Raw genomic sequence first — 25,303 nt, forward strand, 5'->3', positions numbered from 1 at the left:
ACACAATCTGGCCTTCCATAATTAGCAACAGGCAAACTTCAAACAAGACCAACAGAAATAAAGCTAAACATAATTATTACAGTTGGGAGAAGGGGGTAGGAAGGAATGCATATTTTGATCAAGTGAACAGTGTTGCATATTCATGCAAGGCAAGAGTTTAAAGGAGCTGATTATAAATTTCTTCATCTATACTTTGCCATATTGCCTGTCGCTTTTTGATTCAAATTGTTATGTCGAGCTGAATATTAAATCATTAATAATAGGTTATAAAGGAGACAAAGCCTCCACTAAAGACACAATCAGTTTCCTACAAAATAATTCTGGAACAGGTTTGTGAGGTAATACAGATAGAGACAGCGTGGGGAAAACAAAGCTTGGGGGAAACAGACCTTTATCAGACAGCAATAACCAACAGAATATCTAGCAGGCTATCGGTGTTCCCAAATATATAGGTTTCACAACTGGCCGCAACACAAATACAAACTTGATGCTATTAAGGCAAGCACCCAGGAAGAACCATTTTTAATCTGGAAATATACCTTCAGGCTTGGGGAGTCTATCCCATTTGCACAAATCTCAGAACACCAAAGCAGAAAATGCTACACGTTGCCTATTTTCACTGAATGTTTTGTTTCAGATTTGGACTATGGAGGTAAATGGGGTTAATCTTTAAAGTGCCAAGTTATGTGCATGGGCATATTGAACAATAATAAATGCTGGACACAAACAGAAGAACAATTACTATTGAAGCAGAGCTGGAAATTAATCATTTAGCCAGAGTGTCATCCCTTGGATGGTCTATGACTTACTCTAAATCTAATATTACTTACTAACTTGACCATTCAACCAGTAATTACAGTATTTTTTCTCATCATGTTTTGCAATAAATCAAAGCTGCTCCCTCACAAAGGAGTTAGGACAAAAGGTATTTTCCAGCCATTATAAACGAATATAACTTTGTCACATGTTTAGCTTTTTACTCCAAGCTTTTTATAAATCAAAAAAACCCCTGAAATTTGAACAGTCTATTAGTTCAGCCAAATTCCTGTTTTCTAAGTAAAGTGATTGATTTTTATTGCTGACAGCTCCTGCTGCTATTTTTTTAGAATTTAAGAAACAGGACATCTGCTGGACAAAATAAAATGATGGTCATGGGTCATATTCAATGCAATTTCAACAACATTAAATTTTAGATTTTAATGCTACTCTGATGCTTTTTGTACAGACAGCTAGTTTTCACTATTAATAATCATAAAGGGCAAATGGTTATTTTAAGTACTGTCACTTAAGCACACTAACTGAAAACTCAAAAGATTGCAGAAGTTTGTAAAGATCTATAGAGTACCTGGATGAGACTGGCAATAATAGTGCCTATATCCTTCCCAGACTTGTTTTGGATGGCTGTCGTAAGCTGTATGATCTGTCCTGATGTGTATCCTTTAAGATCAGTGCTCACTGTTAAAGCCACAACTCCGCTTTTGACAATCAGGTAGCTAAACTTTTTGGACATGGATATTACATTTGGTTTCTGTGAAGAAAATAAAGACCAAAAGTTAGCCTTTTGAAAAAGATATCAAAAAACAACTGGAGAGCATTCCACTGCTGAGGGGTCACTTGACTTCCTTTTGTGAGCAGTGCTTGCATCCCATCTGTTCAATAAAACAATGGCACAACATTTATTGAATAATAGAGCAGAGAACTAGGTGGTACAGTTGGTCATTTCACAATCCTACTCGAGATCTATTCTGAAAACTCTTTTAATCACCTGTTTCCCCAACTGCTTCCAGCTGAAAAGACCCTTTGTGAAACTAATTCCAACTTAAAAATAAAGCATGTTATGTAACTATTGTCAAAGTAGGAGTAAAGTAGAAAATGCTGGTAATACTCAGCAGGTCTGGGAACAGCCGTGAAGACAGAAACAGAGTTAATGCTTCAGATCTATGAGATTTTCTTCAAATCAGAACTGAGCACCAATATGGTTAGCTAATAGACGGTTTCCTTTTAATACAAAGTGCATCGTTTTTCCAATCGACTCCAACAGTTTATTTTAAAATAATTTACATTTGATAACCGTATGTACAGGCTTTGCTCCAACCAAAAACTAGATGTGCAAAATAATCAGCTATAAAATAAATCTATCCTTCAACGCTTACAGAATCAAAGCGGTTACAGGATAGGAGGATGACATGTGGTCTGTCAAGTTACCCTTTCCCCATAACCCTACATTTCTCCTTCAGGAGCTGATTCAATTCCCTTTTGAAAGTCTCAATTGAATCTGCCTCCACCACATTCAAGCAAGGCATTCCAGATCCTAACCACTTGCTACGTAAAAAAAGGTTTTCCTTATGACAGCATATGTTAAATAAAATTATATGCAATAACTGACATTGGTCATGTTGCAATCTAAATCAATTAATTTACCTCAATATCACTGATTTCATTCAGATTCAGCAGGTTAAGAATGTAAAACACCTTCTCAGCTTTATAGTCTTTTGAGAATCGTGCAGTTTCTACTGTAGCTTTGATGCGATAGCTTATCTTCCCAAAGAGACCTTCAAATGAAGTAGGAGCAGTTGCTTTGAAAGAGAAAAAGGTTGTGCAAGTTAAGTGATCATACATATTTCATTCCTTTTCAATCCAAAGTGCTTTTAAACAGTGGTTTGCTCCCTGACGACATTTAAACAGCAAAATTCATATCCTCCTCAGGAATTTCCCAAATTTGTCAATTTCCAGTCTCATTCAGGTATTTCTGGGAAACATGTTTACCTGAAGGAAAGGGAGCAAGCTATGCCATAGTTTCTAGTGAATAATTCTGGAGGTAATTAACTAAAAGTCAAGATTGTAACCTAACTCCATATATCTGCCTTTGCCTCATATCCTTTACTATCTTTGGAACAGAAATGCTAAAGAGCATGAAGATCAGGACACTGGCAAGCAAGGCATATTTTCCTCACAAGATTAAAGGATTTCAAACCAGGGGTTGCAAGATCATCTTATTTGTATCTGAGGCTGGGTATTATTTCAAGTCGCAAGTTGAAATTCAACAATTCTGTATTGCAGTTTTTTCTAAAATAATGGCAACCACTTTCTTTTGAGTAGCTAGCACCAAGTTAGACAAAGGTGGGTGGGATATACCAACATTCATAAAGTTGTTTCTCAGGATGAAAGTTTGATAACCACTGTGTTCTAGATTAGTAACACAAAGTAGATCTTTTAACCTCTGAAGTACAATTGTGGATGTTACAGAATGGGAAAAAAAAATTAAAAGAAATACGTTGGAACAAACTGAACTACCTTCTGGTGGCTTGTTTTACAGCACCTTTTGAAGAGGCCTGAAGGCAAATTATCAACCTACCTTCCTTCAGCCACCAATGGCTTGCTGAACCAAGAACTACAATAATTTACAAATACACATAGCTTTTCTTTAGTGTAGTCAATACTGTGGAATTGCAAAAATAATCAGACTTGAAGCAACTGGATCAGCTACAAGAGGTCAAAAACAGTTAGAATTTTAAAGATTTGTTTATGCTACATACAGATGGATTTGCTTAATTTATGCTTCCATTATTTGACAAAATGCTAAAAGAGCAGCAAGGAGATAATTCCTGCTGAAACTATCAGTTTTTTCTGTATTAACTACTTGCGAATGGGTGATTGTCATTTTAGGGGGGAGTGCAAATTGTGAGGCATTGCAGGGCAGGTTTAAACATATGTAATTTGAACCATTAGAAAAATTAGCTCGAGGGAGTTTTCCCACAAAGGATTATTCAAGAACTCCAATGTTTATTGACTATAGTGCAAATAAATACATCTATCTAATTTAAAAGAATGAAGAATAATAGTTATAGGTGCCAACTAGATCATAGATCATAAAATTTAGTGCAGGAGGCCATTCGGCCCATCGAGTCTGCACCGACTCTTTGAAAGAGCACCCCACTTAAGCCCACACCTCCACCCTATCGCCGCAACTCAGTAACCCCACCCAGCCTTTTCGGCCACTAAGGGCAATTTATCATGGCCAATCCATCTAACCTGCACACCTTTGGACTGTGGAATTAAACCGGAGCACCCGGAGGAAACCCATGCAGACGCGGGGAGAACATGCAGACTCCACACAGATAGTGACCCAAGCCGGGAATCGAACCGAGGACTGTGGAGCTGTGAAGCAACTGTGCTAACCACTGTGCCATCGTACTGCTTCCATGTTCAGTGACACTATTGGGGTTGGGCAATAAAAGCTGTTGTAGTTTTGCCAGCAATGCATGCATCTCAATAAATTAAAACACAGGATTAATGCAGGTTTGAGTGAATAAGAAATGAGAATGAAGTTCATCTACTGATGTAGTCTGAAATTGTCACATTTCAGAACAAATTTTAGCAAGCCAATGGAAGTTAGTAAATGAACACTACCCGAGGTAGTCCTACTTCAAAGCAGGATTCTCAGTATGTAAATAAACTTGCACAGCCATAGGCAGATGCATGACTGAAAGAGATCCAGACAGTTAGCACTCAACATGGTCAAATATTTCGAGAAAAGATGAAAGTTTAAAAATTGCCTGTCTTATTGAAAATAAATGCCGCATCCTTATTTACCAAGCACATAAAAGCATAATTGTAAAAAAGGAATTGAAGAGGAATAGAAATATTAAATAAACATGCAAAGACAGAGGAATGGGATTTGGATAATAACTCCAACACAGTCTATTACAGGGCAGCACGTGCAAAGGCATGACGGGTCAAACGGTCTCAGCTACTGGCATCTTTAATGATGGAACGGTTTTACTCCATATAGCAATGTAATTATGAAAGCAGATCGACACCTCTAGGAATCCATAAAATATGCTTACCAGGAAGAAGAAATTGAAAGGGGTGAGTATGCTCTCCAGCATTCAGGGATCCTGTAGAGACAGGGGGAAAGTTTTGAAACTATTTTATTAACCAAAGACATCAAGTTATTAAAATCAGTACTATTGTGGCTATCTTGTTTACAGTAATAACTTTAATCATAACTTCATCAGGAATTATAGTTTATAGCAAGACTTTTTTGTGGGTAATTGATCAAAAAAAGGTTAAATATTACAATTAGTATCATTATGAGTAAACATCATTCAGGCTACACAACTAAATGTCTTGAAAACTTCACAGCAGCATCAGTCAAAATTTAACAGAGCAATTGAGAGATAGTGGGAGGGATGATCAAATGCTTGGTAGGTTTTAAGAGCACCTTCAATGGAGCGGAGGAAAGAAGCAAAAAGAGGTTTATGGAGAGAATGCCAAAGTTTAGGGCCTAGGCAACAGAGTACATGGTTATCAATGGTGGGATGAATGGAATCGGGGATGTGCAGGAGGTCAGAACCTCATGTGGCTTGTATATTTGGATGAGATTACAGAGAAAGGGAGGAACAAAGCAATGAGGGAGATAAGTTTCAGAAATATAAAATTGAGGTGTTGCTGAATAGGGAGCCAATGGAGGTCAGCAAGTTGCATAAGTGATGGGAGAATGGAATTTGTGACGGTGGAGGCTGACCAGGAGAATATTACAATAGTTGAGTGTGACGTGACAAAAGCATGGATGAGGATTTCAGAAGCAGCTGGGCTGAGGCAGGATGAAGGCACAGTGAAATTGCCAGATATCACCAGAAGTGAATGTAGACAGGCTTTGTGATGGACAGAACATGGCATTGAAACTTCAGCTCAGGATGCTCAGGATGCAGAGATTGCAAATCGTCTGGTTCTAACTTAGACGGTCAGGGAAGAGCCTGAGGTCAATGGATAGAAAAGTGGGCAGCACGGTAGCACAGTGCTTCGCACGGTTGCTTCACAGCGCCAGGGACCCGGGTTTGATTCCCGGCTTGATTCACTGTGCGGAGTCTGCATGTTCTTCCCATGCGTGGGTTTCCTCTGGGTGCTCCGGTTTCCTCCCACAAGTCCTGAAAGACATGTTTGGTAGATGAATTGGACATTCTGAATTCTCCCTCAGTTTACGCAAACAGGCTCTGGGGAATGTGGCAACTAAGGGATTTTCACAGTAACTTAATTGCAGTGTTAATGTCAGCCTACCTGTGACACTAACAAAGATTATTATAAGCAATTCCTGGCAGAGACCAAAAACGATTACTTATTTAATTGGTAGATATTATTTCTCATAACATGTCAGTTTGGAGGCCCCAGAGGGATTGAGAGAGATAGTGGTGAGATAAAGCAGAGTGTTGTCAGCATATGGAATCTGTGTTTTCAGATAATGTCACCAACGGACATCAGGTAGATGAGAATTGGGAAGGGTTCAGGAAAGGTCCTTGGGGGCATCTAATGGCCCAGGAACAAAAAGAAAAGCCACTGCAGAAGATTCTCTGGTAATGACTGTATAGGTGAGAATGGAATCATACAAGGGCAGCCCAACCCAGGTAGACAACAGAGGAGACGCATTGGAAGAGGTTTCACAGAAGAATCATAGAATCCCTACAGTGCAGAAGGAGGCCATTTGGCCCATCGGGTGCACTGGCCCTTGCTCTGATAGAGCACCCCATCTAGACCCAACCCCCTGCTCCTATTCCCATAACTCCACCTAACGTTTTGGGCAATATTAGCATGGCCGATCCAACTAAACTGCACATCTTTAGACTGTGGGAGGAAACCGGAGCACCTGGTGGAAACCCATGCAGACACGGGGAGAATGTACAACCCCACAGACAGTCACCCAAGGCCTGAATTGAACCCAGATGGCTGGCGCTGTGTCATGTGAGAGTACCTTTAAGAAATGAATGCTTAAGCAATGTACCTTTCAGAGATGGAGAAGCTCATATTACTGAAGTGATGTCAGAAGGTGGGGGTAGCTGAGTTGAGCTCACTTCTGCTTTTAGTTTCAGTTTGAGAGAGCAGCTGAAAAGTGCCTGGCTGGTTTGCTGAGAGCTGCATGAAGAAAAAGAGCTTGTGTATGTCTGTGTTTGCAATGAGTTGGATCTGCTGTGATCTCTGCCAGGAAAGAATATCTCTGAATCATTTGGGTGATTTAAACTCATAATAGTAATGTCTTTAGCATGATGTGTTTCTGTTTAAGGTTTGAAGGAACATTTTGAGGGATTATTTAGTGTTGTATTATTTTCGGGGTTATCTTTGAAGTAAGGGGTGTTAAGGGATCCAATGTTTATTTTAAAAGGTGAAGTTGAATTCATGGAATAAACATTGTTTTGTGTTTAAAAACCCACGTGTCCATAATTGTAATACCACACCTGGAGACCAAGCCGTGCGCTTCAAAAGCAACAATACATTAAAGGGAGAGGTTGGTTGAACTCCATGATACATTTTGGGGTTCTGAAAACGCTGCTCCCATAACAGCTGTGAGGCAGCAGTGCTAACCACAGTTGGTGTGATAAACCACGTCAGAAAGCGCAATCAGGGTTGAGATTGAAGAGAATCAGTAATGCGCCACCATTCAGTGATCACTACGTATTTTTGTAACTTCACAAAGAATGCTCACTTTGCGGAATTCCTTGCATTTCAAGGTTTTGGTCATTGCTTTGTGGTAACCAGATCAATTCCTGTTTACTGAGCAGAAATACACTCAATTGCACTCCATTACTTAAGCCAGTACACAGATGAGAGGGTTTTTTTTTGCAATGTAAAATACAGAAGAATGGCAACATTAATATTGAAGCATTACATCTCCATTAGGCCAAATAATCTTTTATAATATGCTATCCAGCCTGCATTAGTAAATAAAGTCTTGAGGTACAGTTTCTGTAATGTTTACTCAAAAATCTGTTCATTGCGGAGGCATTTCCCTTGAATACCTTTAGATTGTAAATTCTTAGAATGTCAGCAATCCTCCCCACATGTTTAACATTCATGAGCTGACATGTTTATTCTCATGTATCATGTGTGGGAATTATCACGTAGCATTACTACAGGATGTCCAATTATTCATTTGACTTCTGACCACAGCTGTTAAGTTCCTGTAAGACGTTACACAAATAGTTCTACCATTTCCTGCAATTAAACACAAGGAAGAATAAAGTCACCGCATTCAGCTCCTGCTGCAAACTTATTCCTTAACTACCGATTTGACCTACCACCCTGGCCACTTTCTCAGACTGGAATGACTGTATGCAACCTTGGCCTCCGACCTGACTTGGTGCTGATCTTCTGAACCCATAAATCCTCTCCATTACCAAGAATGCCTATTTTTGCTTCTATAATATCAGTCCCCAACACCCTAACTTAGAAGTCCAGCTGATAAAATATATTTTTGTTACTTCTACATTTGTCAGCCATGGCTAAGTCAGCAGCACTCAAGGTTCCACATTGGACAAGGACCTGAACACAAAAATCAAGGTTGACATTCCAGTGCAGTAGAAGTAGTGTTGCACACTAGCAGATGCTGGGCGGGATTCTCCACTGCGGCAACCACATTTTCCAGCATGGCGCGCCCCAACCGGCAGCTGGATTCTCCGTTCCCTCAACTGGCTAATGGCGTTTCCCATTTTGGCCACTCCACGCCGTTGGGAAACCATGGGCGTAGGTGCACTGCTGGCGGATGAAGGATCCCGCTGACGGAGAATTCCGCTGGCGGTCTTTTAGACGAGACATTAACCTGGTGTTCTGTCTGCCCTCTCAGGTGGACCCAAAGGTTTCCTTGGCATTATTTCAAAAAAGAGCAGGGGAGTTATCCTTCGTGATATTTATCTCTCAATCAATATCACAAAACAAGTATCGACTTATTTCACATTGCTGTTGGGGAGACATTGGATGTGTGTAAGTTGGCTGCTGACTTTCCTACATTATAACAGTACGTAAAATGCTTCAAGGTCCATTGGTTCTGAAAAGCACAATATAAATGCAAGCTATTTTTTCTTCTCCGTTATTCCAATGTTCCCCATGCCAGCCTCCCATCGTCCACCCTCCAAACTTCAGCTCATCCGAAACACACACCACGTCCCGTTCATCACACTTGTCATCGCCAATCTACTCCCATTGAAAATTCTCATCCCTGTGTTTAAAGCCTTCATGGCTTTGCCCCTTCTCATCATTTTTCCAGACGTTAACATTGCGTTACATTGACTCTTGCCTTGTCAGCACTCCTGTTTTTCTTCAACTGGCAGCTGTACATTCAGCCTCCCGTTCCAAACACTGGCATTCCCTTATTACATTTCTCTAGTTATCTCTCCTCTACGATGCTCAGCAAAACCTTCAGTAGATTTGTTCCGAATTTATCATACATCAACAGCCTAAAATAGACCGCTGAAAGTTATTTAAATAAGACAATATGCAAAGTATATATGCATTTAATACTTTGCATAAAGCATCAATCTTGAAATCAATTGATGAAAGTTCAAAAATGTTAACGGTGAATTAACAAGGCAGCGGATAAAATAAAGACTGGAATTTCAATATTAATTAATTTGTGCTTACGTTCCTAGTTTTAAAAAGTTAACAGCAGCTGAATACAGACTGTATAATGATTAGGTGGAGCATGGTTCTAACCCTCTAATGACATGCATTGGTTGGGATACACAGGAAGGTTAAGTATTAAGCTGCACACTGCTTTCCTTTGTAAGCTCAGTCAATAGCCTGCATGAGCAACAGGCCTAAAATTTAGGCTGCTTGGTCTTTTGGCCTGAAGAAAACACAAATTAAAAGGACATTAAAGTTATTTTGTTAGTGCACAGAAATTGATGTACATTTACATTCAGTTTTTGGCACAAATGGTGAATCTTCAATGGTAACATTAAAATTTTCCCCATGTGATCTTGTAATGGCGAACTATTACAGCTGACAAATTTAACAACTCATCTGGCAGCCTTTGTGCAATACTGAGTGTGCTGCACTGTCAGAGGTACCTTATGCCAGAAGATTAATCAGACCTTCCAGATGGCGTTAAACTGAGGCTTGCCTGAGGCAGATGTAATAAGATCCCATGTTGCTGTAGCAAAGTGCAGCAGGGGAATTCCACCCATTTCCTGGGGAATTTTTATCCTTCAACCTAAAACATTAAAACAACTCATCATGATTACATTACTATCTGTGGACTCTTGGCCTCATCCTCACCAATCTACCCACTGCAGATGCATCTGCCCATGTCAGTATTAGCAGGAGTGACCACTGCACAGTCTTTGTGGAGATGAAGTAGAGTCTTCATGTTGAAAATACACTCCATTATATTGTGTGGCATGAATCCCATGCTGCATTTTGAACAGATCTAGCAACTCAAAAAGAGGCATCCACGAGGCGCTGTGGGCATCAGCAGAATTGTATACAACCACAATTTGTAACTTCACGGCCCGACATATCCCCACCTCTAACATTATCAAAACGGGCACTCAGCCCCAGTTCAATGAAGAGTGTCGGAGTGCATACCAGGAACAGCACCAGACATTCCTACAGATAAGGTATCAACCTGGTGAAGCTACAGCAGGCATTTTCAAAGTCGGGGTCGCGACCCGCAGGTGGGTCACGGGCGGTATTGGGAGGGTCGCAGAGCCATCCGATTGTGCAAATTCTAGCGCAACAGCTACGGCACCAGGCGGATTTTAACAATGCCAGCTGCGAGCGGCCTTCAAAACGACAGCCGCAACCATATTTTAAAAATGCGGCCAAATTTGTGATTTTGCTGAGAATTTAGAAGCCAATTTATTTCTTGTTTAAAATGAGGGCAGGTGTTCTCAGTACAACTGAGTGAAAGTACAGACGTTTCAGATTGTGCAACCTTGCTAATTTATGGTAGATATGTTTGGCACAATGAATTTGTTGAAGATTCGTTGCAGAGGAATCACAAGTGATGGAGCAGCCAACATGACTGGGAAAAACAGCGGAGTTATAGTAGGGATTAAGGAGGCAGCTGGTCAGGACATTGTTTGGAATCATTGTTTTATTCACCGTGAAGCACTGGCATCGAAAGGACTTCCATCTGATCTTGAAGTGGTGTTGAAAGGAATTGTGAAAGTTGTGAATTTCATTACACACAGCACACTCAATGTCAGACTTTTTTGACACTCTTGTGTTCCGATATGGGGCCTGAGCACACACATTTATTGTTCCACACAGAAACAGTATGTTTGTTGTTGGCTGTCAAAGGGTTGGGTGCAACTCAGAATTTACGACCTGAGGTACGATATCCACGCTTTCCACCTCAAGAAATTGTCCCGGCTGATTCTTTTGCTGATGAAACTTGGATGCTAACAATGTCTTACCTTGCAGACATCTTTTCAATTCCAAGTGAACCGAACACCAAATTGCAAGGGAAGGAGGATGATTGCTTTCGGCACTGGGAATAAATCGAAGCTTTCCAAAAGACACTGAAAGTTTGGCAATTGCGAATGCAAAGCCAATACTCCATGTTTCCCACACTGCTTCAACACATCGAAGAAAACAACGTTAGTAAGAAAACTGGTAAATTGACTGGCAAGCCTTATTCAGTTGCATCTGGCTACACTGATCAACAATTTTGGTCGCTACTTCCAGAGGAGACGTTTAGGATTTTGAGAGAGAAGAGCTGGGTGGGTGAAAAATCCCTTTTGAGTTTGAGACCCCAGAATCAGTTCTTAACTTTCAGCTGACTCCTAATGAAGAAACTGAGCTTCTGCGAATCAGCATATTATAAACACTGCACAAGTCAATGAGGCTGTTAGCATTCTGGAGCGGCGTCTCTGAGGAGTATCCAGAGCTGAGTAAACCAAGAATTTTGTTGCTTTTACTCTTCACAACGACCTACATGTGCGAGGTTGGATTTTCCGTCCTCACAAACACGAAGACGGCTCAAAGGAACTTGCTGAATCCTGCACCCGATATGTGCATAGCCCTCTCTTCCTGTGAACCTGACTGGAGAGAGATTGTGAGGACGAAGCATGCTCACCTCTCGCACTAAAGGGTGGGTCACGAAGGTAGGCCGGCATGGATCTCGAAGGTCGGCTGGCATGGGTCTCAAAGGTTGGCCGGTTGATAAAAATGGGTGACCGAAAAAAAAGTTTGAAAAACACTGAGCTCCAGCACAGGACTACTTGCATGCTAAACAGTGGAAGCAGCATGCAATAGAGAGCTAAGCAATCCCACAATCAACAGATCAGATCTGAGTTCTGTCGTTCTGCCATGTGAAACTGAATCAGAAAATTGGTTACAGCGCAGGAGGCCACCATGCCTGCACCGCTCTCAAAATGATCATTTCACTTAATGCTATTCGCCTGCCTCATCTTGAGAAAGTGGAGTCTGCAACAAAAATGCAGAGGGAGGACTGAGCAGAAGCAGCTGAAAACAAACCTCGGAAGATATAAAGAGGCAATTTTTTTGGTGGGTGTGGCATCTAACAACACAAAGTAAAGCAGGGAATAAAAAAAAATGTGAGTGTTGTGAGAAAGAAGAAAAACCCTGCAAACCCTATGAAGCCAATGAGGAAACTCAATAGCTTTAAGCTTCTTATTAATCCATTTTTGGTTAAATTAGACATATTTTAGCATACATATTTTTCATTCAGCTTCAATGTGACTAATCAACCATTCTCATGGTAACACAGCCCATTCTGAAGAGATAGCGGCCAATATCATCACACCAATAAACCATATTTCTTTCTGGGAACAACTGCCTTGAAATTACACCCTGGGAGGTTGGCTTCCGAATCGTCAACATACAAAGAAGCAGGAGTAGGCTATTTGGCCCACTCGAATCTGCTCCACCATTTAATAAGACCATGGCTGATCTGAATGTAACCTCAAATCTGCATTCCGCCTACCCCGATAACCTATTATCTGTGTTACCAAGAATCCGCCCACCTCTGCCTTAAAAATAGTCAAAGACTCTGCTTCAACCATCTTTCCAGGAAGGGAGTACAAAGACTTAAACTCACAGGGGAAAAAAAAATCACCTCTCCATTTTAAATAGATGATCACTTATTTATTTTAAAGGGACACACACCTACTTCTAGATTCTCACACAAGAGGAAACATCCTCCCCACATCCACATGTCGAGATCCCTCAGGATCTATTATATTTCATTAAATCACCTCTTACTCTTCTAAACCAGCAGATACAAGCCTAGTCTGTCCAACCATTCTTCCCAAGACCATCCACCTATTCAAGATATTAGTCTGGTAAACCAACCTTCTCTGAACTGCTTCCCAAAGCATTTACATCTTTCCTTAAAAAAGGAGACCCATAGTGTACACATGGTCTCATAAGTGCATTGTACAACTGAAGCATAACCTCTCTTCTTTTGTAATTGTTTTAAAATAAATTTCGAATTTACAATCATATGTTTCCAATTAAGAGACAATTTAGCATGGTCAATCCACCTACCATGCACATCTTTGGGTTGTTTGGGGGGGGGGGGGGGGAAAGAGGTGTGAGGCCCACACAAACACAGGGGGAATGTGCAAACTCCACACAGTGACCCGGAGCCAGGATAAAACCAGGGTCCTCAGTGCTGTAGGCAGTGCTATCCACTGCACCACCTTGCCGCCCCCTCTATTTTTGTGATCAATTCCCCTTGCAATAAATGATAACACTATTAGTTTGCTAATTACTTGCTGCACTTGCATTTTGCTTTTTTGTGCTTCATGCACATGTTCATCTGAAGTGCATCCTCTTTTGCTGCAATAGGTGCTTTAAAAATGGGTCAAAACCTCATGGTCATAAGGCCAAAAATTCATATTCCTTAATTACTTGCATAACTATTGTGTTGTAACCTCAAAGAAAATTAAATAATGAGAAGAGCCAATTAAACAATGAGAAGAATAGAAAAGTAACAAGCAAAAAAATACACTCCCTCTCTTTAACACAGATGCAGAGGCAGCAGTGCATACTAAAAGGTGCAACTCCTTGAACAGCAGCTTCCAAACATGTGACCTCTAACACCATGAAGGACAACGGCACAGATGCATGGGAACACCACTATCTGCAAGTTCAACTCCAAGTCGCACAGCATCCTGACTTAGAACTATATTGCAGTTCCTTCGCTGTCTCTGGGTTAAAACACGGATTTCCCTTCCTAATGCCACATGGACTACAGCGAATGAACAATGTGGCTCACCAACACCCTCTCAAAGCAATTAGGGATGGGCAACAAATGCTGGCTTAGCCAGAGATGGCCACATCCCATGAATGAATCTAAAAAATGCTGAGGTGTAAACTGGGTACTGCGTTTCCTACATTACACCAGTTACTACACTCACTGGCTAAAGTGATTTGGAATGTGATGAGGTTGTGAATGGGGCTACATAAACATGGGTGTCACGGTATCAGTGGTTAGCACTGTTGCTTCACAGCGTCAGGGACCCGGCTTGGGTCACTTGTCTGTGTGGAGTCTGCGTGTTCTCCCTGTGTCTGTGTGGGTTTCCTCTGGGTGCTTCGGTTTCCTTGCACAAGTCCTGAAAGACGTGCTGTTAGGTAAATTGAACATTCTGAATTCTCCCTCTGTGTACCCGAATAGACGCCGGAGTGTGGTGACTAGGGAATTTTCACAGTAACTTCATTGCAGGTTAATGCAAGCCTACTTGTGACACTAATAAATATTTAGATTATTATTAAAAGGCATAACTTTTTTATTTCTGTGTGTCAGATTTACAGCCTGGATTTAACTGTAGGCAAGCTGGAAGTTTGGTTCAATTTCAAAACAACATGATTTTTAACCAAAAACGTCATTAACCATGCAAAAATTGTAGTAAGTTATCATGAACTCCTTATAGATTTCATTTTGAAATTACTGTGGCACAATATGTGTCTGAAAAAATTAAAAGTTCATTTTACATAGTAAGTAGTTTTTAAAAGATTTTTAAAATTAAATTCCATTCCTCAGAAGCAGTAGCTACTAAATCACTACAAGGCTGTTTTTTCCTGATCCCTTGTCATCTATCATGCCTAGCTTATTTTTGAGTCAAAATGAAGATAATTTGCCTGTGTTGAAGGAAATGTAGCCTGTGGAGAGCATGAAGTTTTAGCTGCTACACCCAATGAGATAAGCAGGCCTTGTCTGTGCTTTTTCAAGCACCACAAAGTAACTTCAAAGTAGTCAAAAGGATGAGATCACAACTTCATTATCCCTGTCATAGCTCTGTAAGCTGGCCATTTAGTCACTTTCCATTACAGGTTCAACCATTTTCAAATGTCTAGCCACTTCTCTACAAAGGGTTTCCACCATTAAAGGGCAGGTTTTTGACTAAAATTGTGTAGGTAACTAATTTCTAGATGACCCTAAGTGGCATATCTAATCCTAGATGGCAGCACAGCCATTTGTGCACCTATATTATAGCATGATGCACAAGAAAACATAACTCCATTGTTTCAGTTTTGAACTGGAACCCTTCCACACAGCATTGGGAGCGTATGCTAATTATTACAGCCTACTACATAGAAACAATGCCACAACACTCTGACCACATTCCCACACAAAGAATCTTAAGTGGTGCTTTTGTTTCTTTTCCAAAATGACGGAAGACTAGCATGAACTCTCCAAACAGAGACAGATTTATTAGGACATTTTGGACTCCCACGCTCTGCTTACAGTAGCCATTTATGAACTATTGGCAGCATTATTCTCAATGTACTGCTTTGTTTTGTGGCTGATGTTGCACAAATGGTACAAGGTACATGCTTATTAACTCGACACTCTGCAAATTATAACACATTCTTACGTTAGCAACAGTTGCAAATTTGAAGATATAGGTAAAGGAAATGCTTTCGGAAAGCAATCAGCAATTTCATGAAATTGGATACTTCTTCGCTAAGACAGTCTCGGTGTTTAAAGTTTCATCCTAAAGTTTTGCCAGAGTTTAAACAGGTAACAGAACTCTATCCTAGTGCACTGGAGTTCAACAAACAAAAATGGGCCAAATCTTCCAAGAGTGGTGAAATTGGATTGCCAATAATTTTGTTACCTTGAACTGGAGCTCCGAATTTTTGAATGAACCTTCTTCAGAAATGCAGAGGGTACTTATTCTGGCTGGGTTAGCAGGAGAAGCTAAGTCTTTGACAGTACTAGCTGCCGTATTCCGTAAAGATTGCAAAGCGTGCAAGATAAGTGTATGGGCGAGGGGGTAGGTACAAGATTAATCATGTCGTGGGTAATCACGGGTCATAATGCGGTTGGCTCTCAACTGCTCCCCAAAATGGCCTAAGCAAGCCACACAGTTGTATCAAGATGCTTCGAAGACCAAAGGAAACCAAATGGACAATGCAGCATCACCTAGGCACCAGAAACTACAACAGCACATCAGTCCTGTTGACACTGCAAAGTTCTCCTGAATAATACCTGGGGGCTTGTGCCAAATTGGGAGAGCTGTCCCACAGACCAGACAAGCAATGGCCCACAGAATCATACCGTACAGATAATATCCCTGACATCACCATCCCTGGATGTGTCTGTTCTATTGTTGAGACAGGGCATCAGAGTTAGCAGCACAGTGGTAAACAGTTAGAAAAGAGCTATCCTGAGAATCCTCAACAATGACTCCACACCCAGCAAAGTCAAACATGGGCAAAGATACCTCCTGCCGGTTACCATCTATCCCCACACTCAGCTGACAAATCAGCACTCCATGGTGAACACCAATTTGAAGTACAGAGTTCCCAGGCAACAGAATGCACTCTAGGAGGGGGAACCTCAAAGACCATCACCAAGAGTAGTTTGATCGAGCTGGTCAATCTTAAACAACACAACTACTAGACTGGGTCTGTAGAAAGTGGTGAGGGAGCCAACAAATGAGAAAAACTTACTATATCTCGGCCACACCAATCTACATGTTGCATATGCACCTCCGCATCAAAGTATTGGTCGGAGTACCCACCACAAATTCCTTGGAGAGATAAAGTCCATTCTTCACACGATACCCTCCAGTATTGTGTGGCATTAATACAGCAACTTAAAACAAGGCACTGGGGACCAGCAGCAGCAGCAAAATTGTCCACAAAACAATTTATTACTTCATTGCCCAGTATATTACACACACTACCATGGCCATCAAGCTGAGGTTCAACTCTGGTTCAATGAAGAGCACAAGAAAGCATGTCAGGAACAACATCAGGCACACCTAGAAATGAGGTATCAACCTGGTGAAACGACAACACAGTACTCGTTGCTTGCCCGAACAGCGGAGGAAGCATGCAATAGACAGAGTTAAGCAACCCCACAAGCAACAAGCTCTGCAGTACTGTCACATCCAGTCATCAATGGTGGGGAACAACTAAACAACTAACTGGAGGAGAACATTCCATAAAAATCAACATCCTCAATGATAGAGGAGTCCAGCACATCAATGGAAAAGATGACGCCAAAGCATTTGCAATCATCTTTAGCCAAGTGGGTGATCCATCTTGATCCCTTCCTGAGGTGTCCGGCATCATGGGGCTGTTTAGCACACTGGGCTAAATCGCTGGCTTTGAAAGCAGACCAAGGCAGGCCAGCAGCACGGTTCGATTCCCGTAACAGCCTCCCCGAACAGACGCCGGAACGTGGCGAATAGGGGCTTTTCACAGTAACTTCATTGAAGCCTACTCGTGACAATAAGCAATTTTCATTTTCACAGAAGTCAGATTCAGCCAATTTGATTTGCTCTGTGCCATCAATAAACAGTTGAAGATACTGGATACAGCAACGGCAATGGCCCAACAGTCCGACAATGAATACGGTGCTATGTCTTTTCGTCCGACGTCATTTCGTCCAACGACACTTCGTCCACGTCTTTTGGTCCAACGTCTTTTTGTCCGCCCGTCTTTTGGTCCAACGTCACTTCGTCCAATTATCCAATTACAAATAGTTTAATTTAGTTTTTCAATGTTACTGCTCAAGGATCCTCTCCACCTATTTCGCCTCTTGAGGTTGAGTTCTGCATTTGTGCTGCTTGATCTCCAGACATTATTAAGATAAGCTGCAGGATATTCACCCATGTATGCTCCAGTGTGATGAGAGCCATTGTATCTGATGGAATATTTGATCATTTCAGACCTGTAATGTCAGAACCCACTGCCAACCAGAGGTTTTAATCACTCGACGAAAATAGAGTTTAAACCTGCTTCTTTCAGAACTGCACTCATTGTCTAAATCCAATTAGACACCCACTTATATCTGTGTCTGTCGGAATTGTAGAATATCAAATCATCTTGTCCTCTCCCCATTATTCTCTCTCGGGTACAGTTCTGGAAATCTAACTTTTAGGGAATTTCGGGAATTTACAATTTACATCAATTTTAAGTAATTTCGGGAATTTTAAGTAATTAGTAAACTTTTAGATTTTTTAAACTGCATTTTTAGATTTTTTAACTTTTTAACTGCATTTTTCAACTTGCATTTTACTTGCATTTTATCAATTACTTGCATTTTAGCAATTAAATTCACTTGCTGTATTGTACTTGCATTTTATCAATTAAATGGTTTTATACGGAGTTAATTTGTAATTGGATAATTGGACGAAGTGACGTTGGACCAAAAGACGGGCGGACAAAAAGACGTTGGACCAAAAGACGTGGACGAAGTGTCGTTGGACGAAGTGACGTCGGACGAAAAGACGCGACACGATGAATACATATATCCATGAAATATGGGCTTTTTAAAAAAATTGGAAGGCCAATCAAACGTGCTTTGTCCTTAATGGTTTTGAGCTTCTAGTGTTGTTGGAGTGGCACTTGTCCAGGCAAGTGGAGAGTATTCCCATCTGTAGTTTTCAAGGTGGTGGCTGATCACGATCATCTCAATGGCAATTAGAGCCTAGCCACTCACACCCACATCCCATGAAAAAGAAAACAAAAAGTAGAGTAACTACCCAGGAGTTAGAATTGGTTTTAGTCACTAAGTTTTCTCGGGTAACTATTCTGTCGAGTAAATTGGAACCATCTGATGCCTCTGACTTTAGCCTAGAGTTTCGGACGGCTCCAAATGCAGGGGAATTGCCCCACTGAAATTTAAACTTCCCAAGCAATTCCGACGTAGTCAATGCATCAGGACTTCTGAAGTGTTCCCAATGCATTATGGGGTGGATGGGGGGGGGGGGGGTGGACGGGGGGGGGGGGGGGGGGGGGGGGGGTGCAGGCCTGGGTGGTATACAACCACCCAGAGATTGGCAGTTCTCGGCAAAAGTGTTTAGTTACTTCCATCCTAAAATTGTGCCACAATGCATACTTTTTTGAAAGACAGTTAAGTTTCCACTTCATCACTAATACTTCTCTTGCACTATTCTTTTTTTTTTTTAATTCCTTCATTTGATATTTCTGTATAGTGGCAATGTTTATGTCATTTTCTTCCAGCCAGTTTACACACTCAAATTGAGAAATTAAAATAAAACTGCAGCAGCTGTCTTTTATGGGGGTGCAGCGCACTCATTGCAGTCCAAAGAGAAACAGCAAAATGAGTTACCCTTTTACAAGTAATTCACACACTTCCAAGCAATAATTTCAGGGAGCTTTTGATGCAGAAAGGTGGTTGTTTTCATTCGTTGCTGATGTATGACAATGGGAGAAAGAACAGTTCACCATCAACGTAAGTAAACATCTCAGGATTTAGAGAGTACTTTTAGTTGAGCACAATGATGTATTAAATGAAAGCAGATGGAAAATACATTATTTGATCAGCCCAAATTTTAAGTTACGTCTGGGGGCAATGCAGAGAGGAGTCACCAAAATAATTCCTGATTGTAGTCAACAGATGTAAAAAGACTAGAGTTCATGGGCCTTTCGGCTTTAGAAGGCACCCGAAAGGTAATCTTCCAGAGCTACGTGACACAGTCAATTAAATGGAATGGTCAATTAAACGGAAAAGGCGTATCTCGAAAATGATTTTAACTCAATTATTACATGGAATAGAACAAGAAGGCCGGCACAGTGGTTAGCACTGCTACCTCAGCGCCAGGGACCCAGGTTCAATTCCAGTCTTGGGCGACTGCGTGGAGTTTGTACATTCTCCCCCATGTTTGCGTGGGTTTCCTCCAGGTGCTCCAGATTCCCCCCAGAGTCCAAAAATGTGCAGGGGAGGTGGACTGGCCATGCTAAACTGTCCTTTAGTGTCCAGGATTGTGCGGGTTAGGTGGGGTTACGGGATTGCAGGACTGAGTGAGAACCTGGTTAGGGTGCTCTTTCAGGGGGTCAATGCAGACTCGATGGGCACAATTGCCTCCTGCACTGTAGGGATTCTATGAAGAGGACAATAGTTCAAACAGTTAAGAAGATGATTTAGGGTTGATGTCAGGAAGTTCTCTACACAGAAAAGTTGATACATAGTAGCCTGACAGAACAGAGTAAAAACCCAGGAATCATTTATCCATGGGGTAGGTTGAAAAAGGGGAGTTGGAGGAAGAAGAGGGAGAGGGGTAAAATTAAGCTAAGCCACATTTATGTCTACAAATAACTTCATCTCCTCTCTCCTTACCCAAAGATTATATGTTGAGCCTCTAATTAATCATTTTTAGAGATGTAACCAAGCATTGAAGAAAGTGAAAGGCTGTCCAAATAGACATTAATATCTCTACTGAAGAAAGACCACAAGATCATTTTACAGCAATGTTACCTGAGACACCAAAAGTAATAAAGATCATCTTCACAATCCTACTAAGCACTTTGAGTAAATGAATGAATTGTTAGCTGAAAATAAAAAAAATTCAAAATGCAGCCAATGAGGTTCCGAGTGAGGCTTTTAAATATGAACAGCCATTAATCATGAAATATCCAGTCGAAATGAAATCCAATCCCCGTGAACTGTACTAGTTAGATGGAAAAGGGCAGCAATTCGTTGGAAATACCGCTATGTTGCAGTTCCATCACTGCCTCGAGATTAAAATCCTGGAATTCCCTGCCTAACAGCACTGAGGGTGTACCTTCACCACATGGATTGCGATGGCTCACGGCAATGGCTCACCATCAGCTTTTCTAGGACACTTAGGGATGGACAAGAAATGTAGGTAGTTGCAGAAATGCTCGCATTGAATGAATAAATAAATAAAACTGGCAGTTACAGAAATCAATGGTAAATGGTAAAATAATTATTTAGAGCAATAATTCAGGTCTGCTCTGTACACTGTTCCTACCACTGCGCATACCATGCTTCTAACATTTTGAACAGTTCAAAGTTGTTTTCAGTTAAATGCAAGTTATAAGTACAAGGAAGGTGACTACAACAGGATGTGTGTTAATTCTGAAACCAGACCAAAAAGGGAAAATTAGTTTAAAAGTAGTCAAGGGCACGTGATACATTCCAATGCAGGATGTATGCACACAATGAGAATGCTGCTCATTACTACTGGTAGAAAATCTATTGACCATTCACTGGAAGTATCAGACATTGTGAAGTCACTGTTAAGGTTAATCAAGATGTGGAGATACCGGCGTTGGACTGGGGTGAGCACAGTAAGAAGTCTTACAACACCAGGTTAAAGTCCAACAGGTTTGTTTCAAATCATTAGCTTTCAGAGCACTGCTCCTTCCTCAGGTGAATGAAGAGGTAGGTTCCAGAAGCACATATATGGGCCTCACGGTAGCATGGTGGTTAGCATCAATGCTTCACAGCTCCAGGGTCCCAGGTTCGATTCCCGGCTGGGTCACTGTCTGTGTGGAGTCTGCACGTCCTCCCTGTGTGTGCGTGGGTTTCCTCCGGGTGCTCCGGTTTCCTCCCACAGTCCAAAGATGTGCGGGTTAGGTGGATTGGCCATGCTAAATTGCCCGTAGTGTAAGGTTAATGGGGGGGATTGTAGGGTTACGGGTATACGGGTTACGTGGGTTTAAGTAGGGTGATCATTGCTCGGCACAACATCGAGGGCTGAAGGGCCTGCTCTGTGCTGTTCTATGTTCTATATATATTATATATAGACAAAGTCAAAGATGCAAGACAATGATTTGAACGCGGCATTTGCAGGTAATTAAGTCTTTACAGATCCAGAGGGAGGGGTAATTCCAGGTTAAAGAGGTGTGAATTGTCTCAAACCAGGACAGTTGGTGGGATTTCGCAAGCCCAGGCCAGGTGGTGGGGAGGTGAAGGTAATGCGACATGAATCCAAGGTCCCGGTTGAGGCCGCACTCATGTGTGCGGAACTTGGCTATAAGTTTCAGTTCGGCAATTCTGTGTTGTTGCGCGTCCTGAAGGCCACCTTGGAGAACGCTTACCAGGAGATCAGAGGCTGAATGCCCTTGACTGCTGAAGTGTTCCCCGACTGGAAGGGAACATTCCTGCCTGCCGATTGTCGCGCGATGTCCATTCATCCATTGTCACAGCTTCTGCATGGTCTCACCAATGTACCATGCTTCAGGATAACCTTTCCTTTCAGCAACAGCCTCAGTACTCAACATCGACAACTGCCAATCTCCAGACGCAATTCTGCAACTCATCCGCTTCATTCTGGATCACAACGTCTTCACCTTCGATAACAAGTTCTTCATCCAGACACACGGAAGAGCCATGGGAACCAAATACGCACCGCAATATGCCAACATCTTTATGCACAAGTTTGAACAAGACCTCCTCACCAACAGGACCTTCAATCAACGTTATATATCAGATACATCAATTACATTTTTTTCATTTGGAAAGAAGAATCACTGAAACGACTACACGATGACATCTATAAGTTCCGCCCCACCATCAGACTCACCATGGACTACTCTCCAAAATAGGTTGCATTCTTGGACACACTCATCTCCATCAAGGACGGTCACCTCAGCACTTCGCTTTACCGCAAGCCCACGGATAATCTCACGGTGCTCCACTTCTCCAGCTTCCACCCTAAACACATTAAAGAAGCCATCCCCTATGGACAAGCCCTCCGTATACACAGGATCTGCTCAGACGAGGAAGAGCGTAACAGGAATCTACAGACGCTGAAAGGTGCCACCATACAAATGCGATATTGCGCCCGACTGATTGATCGACAGTTCCAACATGCCACAGCAAAAAACCGCAGAATCACGGTCATCCCCACACCCCACTGCTTGCCTTCAAACAACCGCGCAACCTCAAACAAACCACTGGATAAAAGCAAATTAAGAGCTTTGACAAAGAGTCATCGGACTCGAAACGTTAGCTCTTTTCGCTCCCTACAGATGCTGCCAGACTTGCTGAGATTTTCCAGTATTTTTTCTTTCACCTCAAACAAACCATTGTGTGCAGCAAACTACCCAGCCTTCAGAACAGCGATCACGACATCAGACAACCCTGCCATGGCAATATCTGCAAGACGTGTTAGATCATCGACATGGGTACCACCATTATACGCGAGAACACCACCCACCAGGTATGCAGTACATAATCGTGCAACTCGGCCAACCTAATACGCTGCAGGAAAGGATATCCCGAAGTACATTGGTGAGACCATGCAGATGCTGCGACAACAGATGAATGGACATCGCGCGACAATCGGCAGGCAGGAATGTTCCCTTCCAGTTGGGGAAGACTTCAGCAGTCAAGGACATTCAGCCTCTGATCTCCAGGTAAGCGTTCTCCAAGGCGGCCTTCAGGAGGCGCGACAACGCAGAATTGCCGAGCAGCAACTTATAGCCACGTTCTGCACACGAGTACGGCCTTAACCGGGACCTTGGATTCATAGAACAGAGAACAGTACAGCACAGAACAGGCCCTTCGGCCCTCAATGTTGTGCCGATCAATGATCACCCTACTCAAACCCACGTATCCACCCTATACCCGTAACCCAACAACCCCCCCCCCCTTAACCTTACTTTTTAGGACACTACGGGCAATTTAGCATGGCCAATCCACCTAACCCGCACATCTTTGGACTGTGGGAGGAAACCGGAGCACCCAGAGGAAACCCACGCACACACGGGGAGGACGTGCAGACTCCGCACAGACAGTGACCCAGCCGGGAATCGAACCTGGGACCCTGGAGCTGTGAAGCATTTATGCTAACCACCATGCTACCGTGCTGCCCTTACATAGAACATAGAACAGTACAGCACAGAACAGGCCCTTCGGCCCTCGATGTTGTGCCGAGCAATGATCACCCTACTTAAACCCACATAACCCGTATACCCATAACCCAACAATCCCCCCATTAACCTTACACTACGGGCAATTTAGCATGGCCAATCCACCTAACCCGCACATCTTTGGACTGTGGGAGGAAACCGGAGCACCCGGAGGAAACCCACGCACACACGGGGAGGACGTGCAGACTCCACACAGACAGTGACCCAGCCAGGAATCGAACCTGGGACCCTGGAGCTGTGAAGCATTGATGCTAACCACCATGCTACCGTGAGGACCCATGTCGCATTACATTCACCCCCCCCCCCCCCCCCACCCCCTCCCCTGGACTTGCAAAATCTTACCAACTATTCTGACTTGAGACAATTCACATCTCTTTAACCTGGGATTACCCCTCCCTCTGGATCTGTAAATACTTAATTACCTGCAAATGCTCGCATTCAAAGCATTGTCTTGCATATTTGACTTTGTCGATATATGTGTTTCTGGAACCTACCTTTTCATTCACCTGAGGAATGAGCAGTGCTCTGAAAGCTAATGATTTGAAACAAACCTGTTGGACTTTAACCTGGTGTTGTTAGACTTCTTACTAAGATTAATCAAGACCTGAATGGGCATTTGATTCGAAATCAAAACAAGTTAATCAACCGTCACAAAATTATATTTATGACTAATGTATCCTAGCTTCAAAAGTAGGTTGGCCCACTAGGAATAAGTAAGAGAAGAATGGCAAGTGTGATCTGAGACCTAGTGCATTAAGCTTTAAGGAGAGCCTCACAGAAGAGCAGACAAAATGCCGGTCCTCTAAACATTAAAGATGCATAAATTATATAAACTTAAATCAGCCACTTAACTTGGGCTATAAATTGAAATTAAAAGGCTCATGTCTAACTCAAACAAGATTTACAGATTTGAACAACGTCTTGCTCACAAGCAGCTAAGTAAAGTAATTCTCTTCAAACATTAGCAAGAATTATTTTGATCAACTACTTTAGAAAATGCTGGATAAATATAATAGATGAGGATTAGGATGAGGGAATAAATACAGATGGTGACTAACTCTATGTACTGCTCACATCGTCTGAATGAAATCGGTGGAAAGCACCGAACTAAGCTTTCATTTGGAAGACAAAGGATTCATAGATGATTTGCACTTTTTTACCTTTGTGGACCACAAAGTCAATTTCCAGCACTGTCCCTCAGAAGGTTTAAAATAATTGGATAATATCACATTATTCCCATCATCTCTGTTGAGAGTGGATGATCTTTCTGCTATGACAAAATAATTAATATGTGGCAGACAACAACTATACAGTCCTCTGTAGCACAAAAGCTCAACAGGAAAAGTGATCCAACCACAGCCAACAAGTTACACTTTGCATTAAATCAAAGGAAGAGGCTTATAAA

The 25,303-nt window shown here is 42.0% G+C and overlaps 1 protein-coding gene across 1 annotated transcript in view; it reads right to left on the reverse strand.

The window, feature by feature from the left end:
- Window positions 1-25,303, reverse strand: part of arrdc1b (arrestin domain containing 1b) — a 70,904-nt gene that overhangs the window by 11,888 nt on the left and 33,713 nt on the right. Inside the window, exons 3-5 of the mRNA XM_038781538.1 lie at window positions 4,848-4,898; window positions 2,422-2,576; window positions 1,346-1,528 (exon numbers count right to left, since the gene is read on the reverse strand). Coding sequence (XP_038637466.1) covers window positions 1,346-1,528; window positions 2,422-2,576; window positions 4,848-4,898 — 389 coding nt within the window. The remainder of the gene's footprint in view (window positions 1-1,345; window positions 1,529-2,421; window positions 2,577-4,847; window positions 4,899-25,303) is intronic.

Source organism: Scyliorhinus canicula, chromosome 21, assembly GCF_902713615.1.
Source record: "Scyliorhinus canicula chromosome 21, sScyCan1.1, whole genome shotgun sequence".
Lineage (NCBI taxonomy): Eukaryota > Metazoa > Chordata > Chondrichthyes > Carcharhiniformes > Scyliorhinidae > Scyliorhinus > Scyliorhinus canicula.